The 18563-nt window shown below is 41.6% G+C and overlaps 1 protein-coding gene across 6 annotated transcripts in view; it reads right to left on the bottom strand.

Moving 5' to 3' along the window:
• Window positions 1-18563, bottom strand: part of mcamb (melanoma cell adhesion molecule b) — a 44258-nt gene that overhangs the window by 6667 nt on the left and 19028 nt on the right. For 3 of the 6 annotated variants that reach the window (XM_085370721.1, XM_085370720.1, XM_085370722.1), the window contains exons 2-13: window positions 8222-8346; window positions 7892-8117; window positions 7285-7355; window positions 7094-7181; window positions 6818-6997; window positions 5869-5999; window positions 5627-5762; window positions 5413-5528; window positions 5062-5203; window positions 4844-4968; window positions 3185-3323; window positions 1291-1353 (exon numbers count right to left, since the gene is read on the bottom strand). In XM_085370721.1, coding sequence (XP_085226847.1) covers window positions 1291-1353; window positions 3185-3323; window positions 4844-4968; window positions 5062-5203; window positions 5413-5528; window positions 5627-5762; window positions 5869-5999; window positions 6818-6997; window positions 7094-7181; window positions 7285-7355; window positions 7892-8117; window positions 8222-8346 — 1542 coding nt within the window. Of the gene's footprint in view, window positions 1-310; window positions 380-1290; window positions 1354-2055; window positions 2143-3184; window positions 3324-4843; window positions 4969-5061; window positions 5204-5412; window positions 5529-5626; window positions 5763-5868; window positions 6000-6817; window positions 6998-7093; window positions 7182-7284; window positions 7356-7891; window positions 8118-8221; window positions 8347-18563 lie in introns of all 6 variants that reach the window. The other 3 variants (XM_085370723.1, XM_085370724.1, XM_085370725.1) reach the window with 2 other exon arrangements.

Raw genomic sequence — 18563 nt, 5'->3', positions numbered from 1 at the left:
AAGTTCAAAGAGAAGAGAAAAAAGAGAGAGAACAAAACACAAGCTACAGGAGAGAACTGACAAAACTTAATAACATGCATTAGAGACATATTACGGGAGAAATGCTCAGTGCATCATGGGAGGTCTACCAGCAGCCTAAATCTATTGCATCATGAATAAGGGATGTCTCAGGGTTCACCAGATCCAGCCATAACTATAAGCTTTATTAAAAATAAATGTTTGAAGCCTCGTCTTAAAATGAAATAAAGCCTCATAGCGGATTTGAGTTCCATGTCAAAAATCAGGCACAGCAGAATGACTGTGATCTTACCGGTGTCATTGATAAAGGTAATGTTTGTTGATGGTATGGTAGTATTGGTAGTTGATGTGTTGTATATAACTGAAAGCAGGTAGAGAGGATGCGACTTCTGTTATCACACAGGGGTGCACATTAAACATCACACGGGTTAACAGTGACAACAACACAGAGTGAAATACAATCACTGACAACATGTTGGAGCGTTGTTTTAACTCAGCCACATTGGAACGTATTTATTTTTGCCATGTTTTAAGGTCATGCCAAAGCATCTCCATCTGAATTCAGTCTGGACTTTAAGTAGTCCGATCCTAAAGCTTCACCGTGTGAGTCATTCAGAGGTGGACTTGCTGGTGTGCTCTGGATCATGGTCCTGCTGTATAACCCAGTTGCTCTTAAAAACTGCATGTTGTTCTTACTATTTTTGTCTAACATTAAAATTTGTTCGCTGATTTGAAACATTTGATAAAAATATACTTAAAATAAATCTAGAAGGACAAAATACGGTTTCAGAGCAGTGTACACAGACATATTCAGTTCAATTTTAACAACAATAATATACAAAAAAATGCCAGTGATCAGATTCTCCATGAATAAACACTTGGCAACAGTGACATGTGGCAGTACCAGGCTCAGGGAAAGGCAGCCGGTGGGAGGGAAAAAAGAGAAAAAAGGGGAGAACAAAACACAAACTACAGAAAAGAGTTGACAAACATTAATAACATGCAGCAGTGACAGATAAAGACACGGGGAAGGATAAAAGGGGATTGAAGAAAAAATGTTCAGCGCATTGTGGAAGGTCTATCAGCAGCCTAAAATTATTGCAGCATAACTAAGAGATGGTTCAGGGTGACCAGATCCAGCCATAACTATAAGCTTTATTAAAAATAAATGTTTGAAGCCTCATCTTAAAATGAAATAGAGCTCTACAGCGGATTTGATTTCCATGTTAAAAAAAACAAAAAACAGGCACAGCAGAGTAATCGTGATCTTACCTGTGTCATCGGTTATAGTATTGGTTGATGTGGTAGTGGTGGCTGTTGGTGTGGTGTGTACAACTAAAAACAGTTAGACGCACAGACAGGAGGTCATGTTTGTTACTACACAGGGGTACACACTAAACAGCACAGGTACAAAATGACAGCAACAACACAGAGTGAAATATTCACAGTCACAACAACAGGTTACGGCACTTGGCAGAGCTTAGGCCATTTAGATGAAGAGAAAACCCAACAATAAGAGGATTGCCTATGAGCAAGCATTTGGTGACAGTGGGAAAGAAGAACTCCTTTTTAACAGGAAGACTGCCAGCAGAAACCGGCTCAGGGAGGGGCAGCCAGTGAGTGTAAAGAAAGAGAAAAGAAGGAGAGCATGAAGAGCCAAGAACAGAACACAAAGTATAAGATATAAGACAGACAAAAATCAATAGCATGCAGTAGTTACATATAAACACACAGGGAATGAAAAGAATGTAGAAATGCTCAGTGCATCATGGGAGTAACATTAGTCTCAGCCGATAGCAGCACAAGTAAGGCATGGTTCATGGTTGCCAGTTCCAGTTATAATTATGAGCTTTTTCAAAAGGAAATGTTTGAAGCCTCGTGGTAAAAACAGAGAGTGTGCCTGTCTCGCAAATTCGAGCTGGGAGCTTTCTGACAAGTTAGAAATCTCTCTTTCCCAGTCAAATTTAATTTTGCATTTAGCAGCTGGTTTCATTTGCATGATGAAAAACAGGCACAGCAGTGTAACTGTGGTCTTACCTGTGTCACTGGATATAGTAGTGGTTGATCGTGTGGTAGTGCTGATTGTTGGCATGGAAGTGATTGTTGTTAATGTGGTGTTTAAAACTAAAAGCAGGTAGAGGCACAGAAAGGACGTCATTTTGTTATTTACACATGGGTGCCCGTTAAACGACATGTGGGTTACCAGGGTGAAGAATGTGAAAAACAACAACAAAAAATATAAAGATTGAACAATCACAGACAAGACGTTACATCATGTGGCAAAACTCAAGACCTTTAGATGAAAATGAATAGAGACATGAGGGGGGAGGGACATAGGTAAAAGTGGCAAGTGAGGAGAACAAATAAAAACATGCAGGCATGTTCGGTTCGTTTTTATGTAAAGTGCTATTTCACAACAGTCGCCTTAATATTAGAGAGAACAACCCAACAATGAGAGGATTCCCTTTGAGCAAACACTTGGCGACAGAGGGAAGGAAGAACTCCCCCGTGGTCAGAATGGAGGGTGAATGGAAAGAGAAGAGAAAAAAATAGGGAGACAAAACTTTGGAAGAGAAATGACTAAAGTTAATGACATGCAGTACTGACATATAAACATATCAGGAGTGAAAAGAGGGGAGTGGAAAAGACCTGGTCAGTGGACCTCATGAAGTCCACCAACAGCCTGAGCCTACAGCAGGATAACTGAGGACTTTTCCAGGATCACCTGTTTTATGAACAAGGCTCGAAGCCAAATCTTAAAAGCAGAGTCTGTCTCCTGAACCCGCTGTTTACCAATATTTCATAGATGAAGGCCTTTATGTCTAGCTTAATTAACTGATTTTTGTCATGTCGTTTGATAAATACAACTCAACATCATCTGCGTAGCAGAGACATGTAGACACAGAAGAACTCCATAAGTAACTTTTCCATGTAAGAAAGAATCCTTGTTTGTATTAATAGCTGGAACAGAAAACTAACAGAAATATATGATTCAAACAAAAGCAGTGGATTTCGTCGAATGCAGTGGTGTCCGTAGAAAAATCTTGTGATCAGCCATCTATGATGAGCCATCTGCGCTAAGATGAACTCTAAACTCTGTGACGAACCTGACTGAACTACTAACTACAAAGATTGCAGAAAGGAAGCACAGGCTGCATGAACTCACTGGTTTTGATGTTGAACTCCACCACTTTAGAGCCAAAGTCATTGCTGGCATTGCAGAAAACTTTCACATTGGAGGTGATCTTGAAAGTGACCACACTCTGAGCGCCATCTTCAGTCTCTGTTTGCAATGCATTTAGGTTCTGCAAAAAGGACAGTTAAAGACAGAAATAGAAAAGTAGATCCAAGAGCAAACAGGTGAGAAGACAGTTGAGCACAATATTGATATAGACTTCCAAAGACTAAAGGTTTGCATGCCCATCATCATCGTGAAGGTAAACTAGACATTAGCTAGTATTAGCTCTGTCAGTCCAATCAAATTTATTTCTAACTCTGTAAAATCCAACCAGTAGTGGCGCAACGGATCACTGTTGATCCGTGATCAGAACCGAAGATTCGAAAAAGAAAAAAAATATGTGTATGGTGGGCGTGGTCAGTCTGTCTGCAATAGTCATGGCCAACGCTAGCACTCCAAGTGAAAGAGCAGAGGAGTTTGCGGCATTTAAGCAGCCCTTTGCTGCCTAATCTGACCGTGCTAAAGCTGTTACAAAAGCTATTACAAAAGCTATTGGGGTGTTTATAGCTCCAGACATGAGGCCCTATTCCATTGTGCAAAACAAGGGGTTTAAACATATGATAAACGTGCTTGAGCCACGCTATGATATCCCGTTGCGTGTCCACTTCAGTGACAAGATCGTTCCAAGCATGTATGAGCAGGAAAAGTCAGGCATCTTCTGTTGCCCTAACTACAGATGGGTGGACCTCCAGGGCAACGGAAAGCTACGTGACCGTGACCGCTCATTATATCACAGCGGAGTGGTAGATACAAAGCCCTGTACTGCCCTATATAGCACCTAATTTGTTTTTTATATAATTGCGTGGAATGAGTATTGAGTTGAATGTTCTTTAATGGGCAAAAAAATTAATTTTTCTTGTCTTGTTTCGTTTTTTGCTGATCCGAAAATTGATCCGATCCGTGACTTAAAACCGTGATCTGATCCAAACCGTGAGTTTATTGATCCATTGCACCACTACCAACCAGTGCTGCTTAAATCAGTGAGAATCTGATGTGATGTCAGCTAAATGATAATGTTAGCATGCTAATGCTAATTAACCATTTTTACCATTTTGCTCTAGAACGTTAGCATGCTTTAGTGCTTTTAGCACTAAACAACTGCATAACTGAGGCTGATGGACATATCTAACACACACTTTTAATCATAAAACAAATCACTGCACAAAATATCTCGAGGCACAAAATGTCCGGTAGTTGTTGAAACATTTTGTTCAATTTTCCTGCATCTGTATTGCTAATCTGTTCAGAACTTGCTGATTTGTGGTTACTAAGACTATTAAAACTGTTCAAAAGTGAAGACCATACTCTACTAATGTGAAGTCTCACCCACAGTCCACCAGCCAGCTCTTTTTTAATCGTGTGCCGTAAACGGCAAAATACCACAACAGTATTGAAAAGAAAATGCATTTAAGTTAAGTTTAAAATTCAAGTTAAAAATTGTGTTCCACTATTTGTCCCACTGGACGCATTTATCAAAATGGAGGTCCGGAGGACTTTGGATCAACCTGTTGAAGTCACAACTGGAATAAGCAGATCTCTGTTGCGGCTGTGACTAAGCCGAGAATGAGAAGCTTCCCTCTGCTGTACCTTCCCATCAGAAGTTGTCCACATAATTGTGGGAGCAGGAAACCCTGTGGCACTGCAGGTCAGATTAACAGTTGTCTCATAAGTCTCCACTTCTTGGACATCTGGCCCCAAAATCTGTGGCGAACCTGCAGAATGAGTAGCAAGAAATACAACCTTATGCAATAACTATGCAGTCACAAACTTTGGACATGGTCTCATTTAAAGAAAATACAACTCACCCTTAACATTGACTTGAAGTGTGCTGCTGGTTTTCATCCCCTCCATCTCAGGAACGGTCACAACGCACTTATACATCCCTGCTGTTTCTAACGTTGCGCTCTTCACACTCAAAGTGTTGCCTTTTGACACCAACTTTTCATTCTAGACAAAGGTGAACAAAAAAAGCTTGTTTGACTCAACACGTTTAAATGAGCATCTAAGTACTGGGTGAAATAGGTGTTAGAGGCCTCTAGTCAACCTAACTGCTGGTACGACTCTGCCACAGTGTGAAATGATTGTTTTCTAGGTGCATCTTACTTGTTACTGTTAGACAAGCAGTTGTATTGTATATATGTATGTATCTATGTAACCTTAAACCAGGTTGTGGATGTCTGGAGAGAAGACAGGGCATTGCAGCTGGCCTTCAGCTCCTCTCCTTCCATCACCGCAATGCTGTCTTTAGGCGTTATAACAGCAGATTCAAGGTCTGCACACACAGACAGAGAAACAAGGCATACAAGTCAAACAGAGAACCTACTGGTAAAATGTATTTGATGAAAAACTCATCCAGAGTAAAACACTTACAGTTAACCGACACCTTAGTACTCCCTGAGATCTCCTCAAAGTTATCCGTTTCCTCAAAGGTGCACTTATAAACTCCACCGTCTAAACGCTTCACATTAGTCCGCACCATTGTCTTGTTCTCCACAGAGTATTCACTCTGCAAAGTTCAAGATTAACTTTAATGTCCTCAAAGTGCTCAGGAAAACATCGAATTGCAACCATTTCCACATAAATGAGGAGTATGGAAGTGCTGATTTTCTTACATTTTGGTGCTTAATTGTGGTGATTGAGGATGGATAGTTGCCATTGTTATCGCAGCGAAGCTCAAGTGTGTCCCCTTCCTTGATTTTGCCCTTTGGTGACTCCACCCAAATATTTACTTCAGTGGGGAGATCTAAAACACAGAGAGATGAATTCAAGATTAAACTGCAAACCTGAACTATCCTTAAAAATAGGAAACTGAGGCCTGTCAAATCATCCATCCATCCATCTTCATCCGCTTTATCCGAGGCCGGGTCGCGGGGGCAGCAGCCTAAGCAAAGAGGCCCAGACCTCCCTCTCCCCAGCCACCTCCTCCAGCTTATCCGGGGGAATGCCAAGGCGTTCCCAGGCCAGCCGAGAGATATAATCTCTCCAGCGTGTCCTGGGTCTGCCCCGGGGCCTCCTCCCGGTGGGACATGCCTGGAACACCTCACCCAGGAGGCGCCCAGGGGGCATCCTTGTCAGATGCCCGAACCACCTCAGCTGGCTCCTTTCGATGTGGAGCAGCAGCTGCTCTACTCTGAGCCCCTCCCGGATGGCCGAACTTCTCACCCTATCTCTAAGGGAGAGGCCATCCACCCTTCGGAGGAAGCTCATTTCTGCCGCTTGTATCCGCGATCTCGTTCTTTCGGTCACTACCCACAGCTCGTGGCCATAGGTGAGGGCAGGGACGTAGATCGACCGGTAAATTCAAAATTTACCGGCCTGTCAAATCAAATTAAGGAAAATGTTATTAGTATAATATCCTATAATACTTGAACAATAGTGTTATTTTAACTTAGTGAACTTCATGAGAAACTATAGCATCCATTTCCACTTCAAAATATCAAAACAGATCCATTAAGAAACTTCTTGTAGTTTGTTTCTAGTTTTTCTAGTTTGGTGTGCAAGAACATTGCATGAACTGGAAACCAAATGCAAGCCAGTTTGGTTTCAATTGGTGAAACTCACAGTATACAGTGATGTTAATGTGCTGACTCTCGGTCATCTTGGTCGCTCCAGGGACAAAGTAGATGACTTCGCAGTAGAACACTGCATCTTTGTGCTCCTTCTTAACTTTCATTGTCAGCTCACTCTGGACTGAGAAAAGACCACTCGATTCAATAGTGGTGCTGGAGGTTACAACCACCTCTGAAAGAAATAAAAATACTGTAAACATAAAAGAACAGGACAGACACAAACTGAAACAGCTAAGGCATTCCAGTTTTAAATATCAATCTGCCTTACCACGTGGAGTATTGCGAAGCGGCATGTTGTTTCTGTACCAAGTAATATTTGGCTTTGGGTATCCGTTTTTGACCCTGCAAGACCCAATCTAGTGGGAGAGGGGGTAGGTAAGGAAATTCAAATGATAAAATTGCATCCTCGCATTTTGTAATTTTAGTCTTTGATGTTTGTGATCGCCAAAACCTTTTCACCTTGGATGGAGCTTCTTCATTTACTGATATCCCTGTTTCCACTGCCTCAATTGTAGGAAAGGTTGGTGATTCTGCACAAGACGTAAGAAAGGATAAGAACTAGAAAAGGAAGCATTTAGAAAGAAACAATCATAGATTCTGATAGCTAAAAATTTCAGAAATATTGTAACACTATAGGTATGTTAATACAGTGAGTTCCATAATTTGTTGGACAAAGACACAATCTCTGCCTCCGGACACAGTGGACTTTAAATCGAAAAATCCAAATGCGATTTGAAAGCAGTTTTTAATTTAAGAGGTTTTGCAAAGTAATTGGACCTAAATTGGACAAAAAAAAAAGGTAATTGGCCAGGAAAACTGGTAAGCAGTTTCATGAACAGGTGAGGTCTGTTCCATCTTCTTTTGTTTTTCTTCCAAAGCAAATGAAGCAGATACAATATCTGAAGTTGATCCGTTAACTTGTAGCAGCAGCAGTAAGAAATATATGGAAAATATGGAGCAGCATACATTAAGAGAGGATACTGATGACTTGCTTAATGAAAACAACCGTTTCAGTGCGAGAGAGCAGACAGCATAGAAAATGCAATAAAAGCTTTCAGAGTCTTACTAAACACTTGGAGCTGGGTTCGTCCCTCTGCTTCCTCAGGTGTGAGAGTTTTGATGACACAGATAAACTCCAAGTTGTCCCTCACTCCCACATCTCTGATAGCCAGCACAGCAGCGGTTCCATTGACGTTCAAGCTGATCCGATGCGTGAACAGTGTGTTTTGTTCTGCAGCCTCATGCATTGGTTCCTTGTTGTAGATTCTCTGTCTCTCCTTATTAGGTAGCACCTAAAGGTCAGAGTTTACAGAATCAAACATCAATCAAACAGAGAAACGTGACACCCATCACACATCTGTGTGTTTCTGTGCACGTTAAGCTTCACCAAACTCACATAGAACCACTGTATGGTGGTGCCGCCCAGGCCCTCGTCAGTTGTAAACATGCAGGTGATCTGAGCCGTCTCTCCAGCCATTACCTCCACTTTGTCCTCCATGTTCACCTCCACTATGGCCCATGCTGAAAAAAATACAATAAATTACCCACCAACATATATATATTTTTAAAAGAACTGACCAGATTATTAAGCAATTCGGTGCTGCACGTACAACTATTATCTACTTAGCTTTAAACTGATCTCTTTTCAAAGTTCTCATTTAAAAGAGGACCGTTACACTCTGACTCACTGACATGACTTCCATTGCATTATTTTCACAGCTCTGTAGCTGTTGTGTAGCCAGCTGCTGTATGACAGTTAGTGGCACAGTCAGCCTTTATGCAAATATAGTTTAAAATGATATGACTGATTCAGCAAACCAGTATAATGCTGCAACAGGGAACCATCAAGCTTCATACCAGGACACACTTTATTCTTTCTGTCTAGCCAGTTAATATGAGTCCTTCCTTTAGTATCCAGCCTACCCCTCTCCCTGCTGTACGCCTAGCCTCCCAGTACTCCCACTACTCCCATGTACTTTCTTCACTACTTCCTGCCTACTTTAAATTTTCTCTACTAACATTCACTCTACCACCAAGTCTCCTTGTCCTCTTTCCTCTCTCCAAGGATACACCAAACAACTTCTTGGCAGAAAAGCATGTGTTAAATGGTAAAATGGTAAATGGCCTGCATTTGTATAGCGCTTTTCTAGTCCCTAAGGACCCCAAAGCGCTTCACACTACATTCAGTCATTCACCCATTCATACACTGGTGATGGCAGGCTACATTGTAGCCACAGCTGCCCTGGGGCGCACTGACAGAGGCGAGGCTGCCGGACACTGGTGCCACCGGGCCCTCTGACCACCACCAGTAGGCAAACATGGGGTTAGTATCTTGCCCAAGGATATTTGGCATGCAGCCAGGAGGCAGCCTGGGATCGAACCACCAACCTTCTGATTAGTGGCTGACCTGCTCTGTCACCTGAGCTACAACCACCCCAGTGTTGGAGAAATTGTTTTTAAATCACATCAAACTTTTTTTCTGGCCCTGAATTTCTTGCATCCATACCAAGATATATGAAATTCGGCAATAACATCCTTATATCAACAAGAACAATGAACGCTTAACCACTAATGGAAATGGACAAGATGGAGATACAACAAACCCCAAACAGGCAAAGAATCAAAAATAAATAACAGGGAAGAAAGTTGTTGCGAGTCAAAAGAAAGAGGGAGATGCTATGACAGGAATGAGAAGCCCACCCATGTCCACATTAATGTGCTGCATTCCAACATGTCACCCTCTCACAGGAAGAAAGGCCCAATTTACAGGCAACATAGTAGCCCCACTGTTCCTTTATGATCTGCCTCTGAAGACCGAGTGGTTTTTCCCCCTTCCAGGATCTCCTGATGTGAGGCATCCTTTAAATCTAAAGGAGGGACCCCCAATTACACTTTACATCCCAGTGTCTCAGCGGATGCTTGAGATGCCAATGAGAGATATAGCCTGGAGGTCATGAGGCTGCCAGGTTTGATTTAATCTTTCCTGAGTGTCTGTGTATTGTGAGCGATGGCAGGAAACATCTTAGTTTATGTCAATCGAAGCTTAAGAGAATGTAAATATGATTCCTAAGTGTCCTGCAATAAGCAGTTTGAGCTTCAGGAACCACTGACAGTTTTTAACCAGATTCATGGTGAGTACATATTTAAAAAGACTAAAATTACATGTGAGTTAAAAATGATACTGTGTGTTATTTATAACAGTTTATCAATCTAGCTATGAGTGCATAGCTTAGCATGTAGCACTGGTAACTTCTGATCAAACACAAACATGGAAAAGTCCACTGGCACAAAGCTGATTTTACAAATGAAGATAAAAAGATACTAAAATAAACATATGAAGTGGTCAAGCTCACAATACAGGATGAAAGCAACAAAACAGCCACACACAAAGCAGCAATGTAAGTTTGTGTGTGTGTGTGTGTGTGTGTGTGTGTGTGTGTGTGTGTGTGTGTGTGTGTGTGTGTGTGTGTGTGTGTGAGGAAAACTATGGTCTGAGATCAAAGAATAAAAAAAAGAAAGAAGAAAATCTGCATAATAAATTGCTATAATTACCTAATTATTATATTTCTGGATATATACTAAGAAAAATGAAACTGTTTTAAAACCATTTGCATTAAGGGATACAGTTTCTTGTAATAATCTATTTTTATAACTGATGCTCATGGCGGAAAGACTTCAGCCGCTTTAGTCTCTGCACACCAGTTACTGAGTGTCACGGTCCTGGGTCGGGTCGACCCAGTATTTTGAGTTTCTTATGTTTTGGTTTATTTTGCATTATGGATTAGTTATTCTCTGGTGATACTGTTTTGATTACAATTATATTCTGATTCTTTAGTTATCTGATGATGATGTTGATGATGATTATTTCTGGTTTAGGTTTTGTTATCTTGCCCTTATGTTTGGTTTAGGTTGCCTGTGCTTAGTCTTCTCTGCCCGTATGTCCCTCTGTTTGTCCATGACGTCATTATGCCTGTTTACGAGTCTGTCTCTGTCTGGCGTGTGCTTCCTGTTTTATTTTGTAGGTCTGTGCCCTTTGTCAGTGCGTTCAGCTTTGTGCTCTCCCTGTCTCGTCAGTGTAATCAACGTCAGCCGTGTCTCCCAGCTGTTTCCTCTTTGCTCCGTTCACCTCTTGTATTTAGTGTCTGTGTCTTCCCCTACTCGGTGTCGCATCGTTAACGTCTGTTCACCCTCGCTTCCTCTGTGTGCTCCGTTTGCCAGCCAGCCTTCCTGCCTACTTATTCCGTTCTTCCAGTTTAGTTAGTGTTTTTCTGTTCTGCTTCTTACCAGCAATAAAGCTGTGTGTTTTGAATTACTTCCGCCTCAGTGAGTCCTGCATTTTGGGTCCTCTCTTCCTGCCTGCCCACACTCAGACATGACACTGAGGTATCAAACAGGATTGGTGAAGCTATTTTCGGGCGCACTGATTGGTCATTAAACAGTGATTTCATTCAAGTTGGTCTCTAATCTCAAACACAACCTTCTATGGAGCCAGTTAAGTCTGCAGAATAAGTTACCATGGTGATGTATCACCTTTGTAATAGTGAAGACACAGAGTTAAACCTGAAGTTACCCGGATAAGCCCACATCCTGCTTCTTAGGTGGACTTATTCTTGTTCCTGTAACCTGGACACAGTTCAGCTGTCATCACACAGCTGTCTACTGTTACTTCCATTTATACATAAAAAACAGAGCTTTAAGGCTTTGCTATTTATTGTTAAAGTCACAGTTAAGTCGATGACTGATGAAGCTATGGATTTTATTGGCAGTTGTGATAAATTAGAGACAAATGACACTTCCTTTCCGCTCTGTCATCGCTTCACCCTGCTAGCATTACAAAAATCTATGTGCTGTGATCCAAATGATCAAAGAAGACGATGTAAGCGTCGACACTAAAAGGATATTAAAGGTTTTAGCTTTTAGCTTGATACATTACCGGAAATTTCAGTGCGTTTTTTCCCCCCAAACATTTTAAGTAAAATATTGGTGGACACGTGTGGCTGTGCACTCTTTGTATTAATGACAAATCTGAGCATAACTTGCTGAGGCACTCTTAAGCAATTAGAGCTACTACTGCAGCACGTACACCTACGATGAGTGTGGAGCGCAGCACAGGGAAAACTTGGTAAAGCAGTTTTTGTTCCTTCCAAAAGAAAAACTCCAAATATGTATTTTTAGAAAGGACATTATCCTGCGTCCAACATCAAAAGACACTCCATCCAGGAAAAAGTGTCAGATGTGTGGTCTGGCAGTTAAAGTGAATTATCACAACACCAGGACTGTCCACTGATGAGCTCATCACCCACACACATCCCTGCTCCACACCTGTTGTTTCATCTAATCATCATTTCATTGGATAACGCACGTTTACAGTAACAGCTGCCCCCGAGCTAAACCCCTCACTACTGCAACAACAACAAACATACTTCCTTCTCTTCCTCACCTCCTGTCTCTCAACCCCCGCCCCTTTTCTCCCGCTCTGCTGCGTGTTACTGTTTACTAATGGAGCTGGACGGATGCTTTCCTGTTAAAGAAATCCAATTAGTTTCTCCAACATAGACATTTCCTGGCCATTAGCGACGGAAGGACAACGCTGACTCACTCGCAGCACCCCATCCCCGACCTGAGGACTCACCTACAGTAACAACTGGGATTGAGATTGCTGCTGTGCAGTTGAAGCTTTATGTTTTGAAAACTCTTCCCCCATTACGTCTGACAGCTGGAGTGTTTGCTCATGGGAATCTCAATCACATCTCATTAGTAACTTGACCAGTATTCATCTCCACAGTGCATCCATCAGAGAAGCTCCCCGCAATGCATTGGATCGATGCTCTCCTCATGATGAGAGAACGGATATTAGTTGTTGTGCAGCGGATATCAGACTTAAATAAACGTGACAGAGAAAAAGCTGTGCAGCAGAAAGCTGGACCTCTCCACGGTTTCCACTTTGCAAATGATATTCTTTCCACTAACAAGTGTTGAGACAATGATTTCACATACTGATGTTGGTATTATTATATCTAAAATAAATCGATTTCCTTACCAATGTGTTTTCATGTTTTTCACAAATCTTGATGTAGGAAAAGGTCAGAAACTTTACCTGCCTTGTTTCATTCAAGTATCCACTCCGTTTTCCATCATGCAATAGGACCGTCAGTCAACTCTCGATATATTACGTGTTTATTCACTCTTATGTATCAGACCAAGCCATTGAGGAGGCCTCTAAAAATCAGTATGCAGCATGACAGCAATCCCAGAAATAAAGGGACATCCTCAGCAGCAACAAGAACAGGGAGTCCTGCAAAAGCTGACAGAGAGCTGTTCAACTGCTCATTAAAAAAATCTAATCAGCTAATCACATGGAAGTAACTCAATGCATTTAGGCAAGATGGTCAAGATGACCTGCTGAAGTTGGCTGAACGTGGCGTGGTTGTTGGTGCCAGATCGGCTGGTCTTAGTGTTTCTCAAACTGCTGATCTATTGGTAGTTCATGAAACACAACTATCTTTGGGCTTTAGTCTGAAAAAGGGTTTCAGACTTTTTTGGGTGAAAATGTCATTTTGATATCAGAAAACAGGAGAATAGCCAGATAGGAAGGCAGTAACAGTAACTAAAAAAAACAACAACACTTTTTACAACCAAGGTATGCAGAAGAGCACCTCTTAAGGTGCAACATGCTGAACCTTGAAGCCACAGCAGCAGAAGACCATATAGTGTGCCCCTCCTCTCAGCTAAGAACAGGAAACTGACCTCAACAAAACTGGCCAGCAGAAGATTCGAAAAATGTTGCCTGGTCTGAAAAGTCTCAATTTTTGGATGTTAGGGTCATAATTTGGCATAAAAGACAAGTATGGATCCATCCTTCCTCATATCAACGGTTCAGGCTGCCAGCAGTGATGTAATGGTGTGAAGGATATTTTCTTGGCAAACTTTGGGCCCCTTTGTACAAAGTGACCATCTTTTAAGTGCCACAGCCTATGATCACAGTGTTTCCATCTTCTGATGGCTGCTTGCAGTATAATATTCCTATATAACCATGTCACAAAGCTCAAACCATCTCAAACTGTTTTTCTGAACATGACAATGAGTTCACTGTACTCAAATGGCCTCCACAGACACCAATTCTCAATCCAACAGAGCATTTTTGGGATGTAACGGAAAATTTGGCATCATGGATGTGAAGCAACTGTGTGACGCTATCATATCAATATGGACCAGAATCACTGAGGGATGTTTCCAGCTCTTTGTTGAATCTATGGGGTCTCTGCATCCATCCGGGGTGGCTGTAGCTCATCAGGTAGAGCAGGTTATTGGTTGCTCCAGTCTGCATGCCAAAGTATCCTTGGGCAAGATACTAGCAACATGTTGCTCTGCAGTGCATCCATTGGAGTGGGAATGTTAGATAGAAAGCACTTAAGCAGGTGTGAATGTGGCATGTTGCATAAGGTTCTTTGAGTGCTCGGGTAGAGTAGGAAAGTGCTGCACAAGAACCATGTTTCTCTGTCTTTCTCAGCAATCTTTCATCTCACCTGATCTACTCCAATCTCAGCATGTATAATAATGGGGGATTGGAGCAGTTTAAAGTCGAGTGTGAAGCCGCTGAACAGGAGGAACCCAAAGATGAGATCACTGCTCATCCAGATAATTTCACTAGATCAAAATCAAAACTTAAAAAAGAAAAAAAAAACTGAATGACTGAAATCTACTTTTGAAAATGCCATCATATCAGTGATTGCACTAGTTGTCACAGAAAATGAAAAGTAATTTGTTTTTGGAGTGAAAAAATTTGGACTTCAAATTCAACAATAAATCAAAGCTCAAAGCTTTTTCTTCTTTGTAGGAGGAGGAAAACTGAATTCTGGATCTTACACATCTGCATATGAGAGCTCCATATGTGTGTCAGCACTGATAATCAAGCCTCAAAGAGCTCTCAGTTTGCTGTCTCAGTTTAGCTGTCCCTGCAAAGCACAGTCCATCCCAAAAGAGGGTGCACTGTATTCAAACACAAAATTAGACCCACTTAAAGATAAGAGGCTCACACGGCAGAGGCGCAGGATAAGAGACAATAAGCTCAAGAGGAAGTCATGTCAAAGACTCGCAGGAGTCTTTGATTTCATTGTTAACAAAACAATTGGTTGCTATCTGTTACTGTTTGATTAAAAATGCTTCCTGCTGAGCTCTTAGCATCTGTGGATGCTCACCCACACCTACAAAATCTCATTTCTTTCATGCCTCTGACTATGATAACAAGTGCAGGCAATTTTGAATACATACAAAAGTCTAGTTGCTGCTAATCAGCAAGCAAAGTGAAGCCAGGGTGCATTCATTTTAACACTGCAGGCCTCCATCTGACAGGTACAGAGCACAGAAGAAATGGTCCATGTGGTCGTTCAAAGCCTGGAATCTGTTTTACGTTTAGCACCGCGATGGATTCATTGACAGGCCTGAGTCTGCCGCCTGTTTCCTCTGGCAACGAGCCCAGACCGCAGATGATCGCCAAAGGAGAGGGCAGGACGCACAACTTCAGCACATTCACTGGCGTTTTACTTAACGGTCCTGTGCTCTTTTTAAAATGGTGGTCTAGGTGAGGAACAGCGCCCCACAAGGATGGCTTGAAAATCCATCGTTCACTCATTTTTCATCCAAGCTGACACCGAGCCAAAGACAACAAATACCTCACCACACCTACAGACAATTTAAAAAATCAACAGTTACCCAAAAGGAGAAAACTGAAGCACACTCATGCAATCCCACAGACAGTGCACCATCACGGTGCCCCACAGGAAACCCTCCACCCCCGTTTCTCATTTTCTTAGTTAACGTCTCTTTTTATTTTCCTCTGTACATAACACAGATACAGATGATTATCATTAAAAGTGCACAATTAACTTTAGCTAAACCAACAGCTCTGTGAAAAAAATAAAACATTTCTGCATTACATCCTTATGATCTGTTTCAGGGAGATTTCATCTTACACCGCACAGGAGGGAAATTCTACTTCTTTGTTTTCCAGTTAGATTTTTGACAGGAAATAAAGTGCAGGACCGTGACTCCAACAAACACCCCCCACCCCACCCGTGTGAATACGTTTAGCCAACATAATCTATCGGGCTTTCCTTCCTTAACCTGTGTTGTCAGTGCCTAAGCAAATATTGTAGGGAAACTAAAGCCTGGCATGTTCATTTTCAAAACCCTCCAACTTGACAGATTCATTTATTACCGATATTTCCTGACTGTCTTCATAAAAACTGTGTTTTCTCTGTTTTAAATAAGAGCAAGAGCAAGATTTCAGGTGAAACGGGGGCGCTATCTGTCAAAATATCCCAAATATGGAGGAACAGGCTGATGTTAAGTCTGCTCCCAGAAGGGGCCAGAAGCAGTTTCTCAGATTTGACAGAAAGAAAAAGATCAGATCAAAGCAAGCAGCGGCCGAGGAGACGATTACTAAGGTCGATGGAAAACAGACATAGGAAACCTGGCGTGGTTTTTTTGTCTGTCTGTGAGATGTGCGCTCACAGACGCACACACACGTCACTAAGCTGTAACTACTGACCTGAACTTAAGCCTCGGCTCATGAAATAAGCACATCGTTATGTTACTGCAAACATCTGAGAACAGCTAGCACATGACACACTTCATTCTCTGCTACGTCTCATTCGCTGCTCCCCAAACGCTTAATTCAGTGAATTTGCAGCGGTCAGCAGGCAGACACGGCCCTGAATTCATTTATCTAAAGGAGAGAAAGTGCAGTTCTGTTTGCATTACGGTGTCCTTGTATAATCAGCTTCCTCTGTCCCAGGGTTACATTTTAAGATGCTGTATTAATATTTACATAGCAAGGATTCCCTCAATTCATGTTTATGCCCAAAAGAAAAGTCTGAGAATCCGCTGGATCAAAACATGAATGGACGACCATCGAATGTTATACTCCAGAGAAGAAGAAGTAACATGGAGGCAGCAGAGCTTATCTCTCTGTACTGCGAGCTGGTCAGTCCTATTTTTAATGGCCATAATCTGTGCGCTATCCTGTCTGGTGACAGCACTGCTGAGAGGCATAAAGGCAGCATAAACAGGACAGCACACGAGAGCTTAATTATCTTAAAAATAACAAGGACCGTATTGAATCTAATTATAATTAATATGCTAAATTTACTGCCCTGGACTCTGTCGTGAAGAACAGGATGCATGCCTCCCGTGTATGTAAACCAAATAATTTCCCATATGCGTGCTGGTGAAATGAGGCGACAGCTCGGTGACATGTTTCCAGCCCTCCTACATCTAAGAATAACAATGGCCTATCAAGCTTGTTTGCTTATATGATACAGCAGATCATTGACACCAGAAATAGGCTGAGAGAGTGAGAGGAAGCATGAGGAGGACGGTGCCTCAGCCAGGCTGCTTTTTGTACAGATGTAAATAAGTCTGAGAAAAGTGAATAGACCATAGATGAGATAGATCAGATAGAGAGGAGGGAAGAAAGAGGGAAAGAGAGGAATCAAGGTGGCTGTACAGGTTGTATTTAGGTCTCTGAGAGTTGCTGTGGCCTCTGACATTTATCACGCCGTAATCCCTCAGCGGCACACTTGCTGTATCTAACACGGAGGAAATGCAATCAGGCTAAAGATAAAGGAGAGAGCCATTCAAAGTGCCAGAACTTTTATTTGCTCCTGACAAGCTTCAGGGTGCAGTTTCCCAGTCGGGTCATGAAACGGCTTCAAAACCACTCAGCAGCCAGGCATTTGTAATGACAGCTATTCAAAGCAGTTGCATTATCACAGAGAGGCAGCTATGGCTTTGCAAATGTTGGAACTGTAGTCTCTGTAAATTTTTCATCAGCCTACTTAATGTTTTTACCTTCCAAACAAGCTGTCTCCCCTTCATGCTGCAGTCGGGCTTTTAATCATTTTTTTTCCCCACACAGTACAAAAGAACAAAAGATCGTCAGGTGAAGATATCGCACATAAAGAGAAAAAACCTCAGACGATACCGTGAATTAAAGTTAAATCACTAAACATTAAATCTTTGCATATTTAACAACGTATTAAGATCTCAATATGGTTTATAAAATACATTTACAAGTCAAACAGACTGTATAAAGTGCAGTTAAAGCTAAAAAGTAATAGTTGTTGAAGCAATAGGAGTTCACTCACTCCTGATGAACGGTGTGTTTTTGAGGTGACCTGAGGGTGAACATAAAATACTGCAAAGTATTTAATTAAGCTACCGCATTGGTTTTTAACTTCCTCATTTATTTCTAAGTGCTGACATTATTTGGTTTTGGCAGTCATGGGGTACAGTCTAAATCTGATCTTTTTTGATCCCTCGTGGTTGACTAACACGTTTGTCCTATAGCAGCTACCGTAGCTGGGATTATGCCATTGAATCCTGAGGGATATGAAAACAGAATCTGCAATCTAATGACATGTAGCGGAGAAAATTTCACACAATTGCAGCTTTAAATGAGAAGATCATAATCTGCATTTTTGGTTCATCTTGACATCAAGAAAAGATTTTCTGCTAACTAAAAATACTAACTCCCCACAAATGTTTTTTTTTAATCTTTGTATAAATTAGTTTAGCTTGTAATTATTTTTATTATTATTAAACATTGATAAAGTAACTGTTGAAGTGGAAAAGTAAATTGCCGGATGTAGTTGGCATGTTGGCTAGCTAAAAGGTCACAGCTGGGCTAATATAAACACAAGAGGAACGCTGGAGAGGCCCAAAAAGGAACACTGATT

The sequence above is a fragment of the Diplotaxodon limnothrissa genome, linkage group LG14 (assembly GCF_057381915.1).
Source record: "Diplotaxodon limnothrissa isolate DT_005_m linkage group LG14, D_limnothrissa_male_GT1.1, whole genome shotgun sequence".
In the NCBI taxonomy this organism is placed as follows: domain Eukaryota; kingdom Metazoa; phylum Chordata; class Actinopteri; order Cichliformes; family Cichlidae; genus Diplotaxodon; species Diplotaxodon limnothrissa.
Note: the sequence above shows the minus strand (reverse complement) of the source record. Positions and strands in the feature narration are given on the sequence as shown.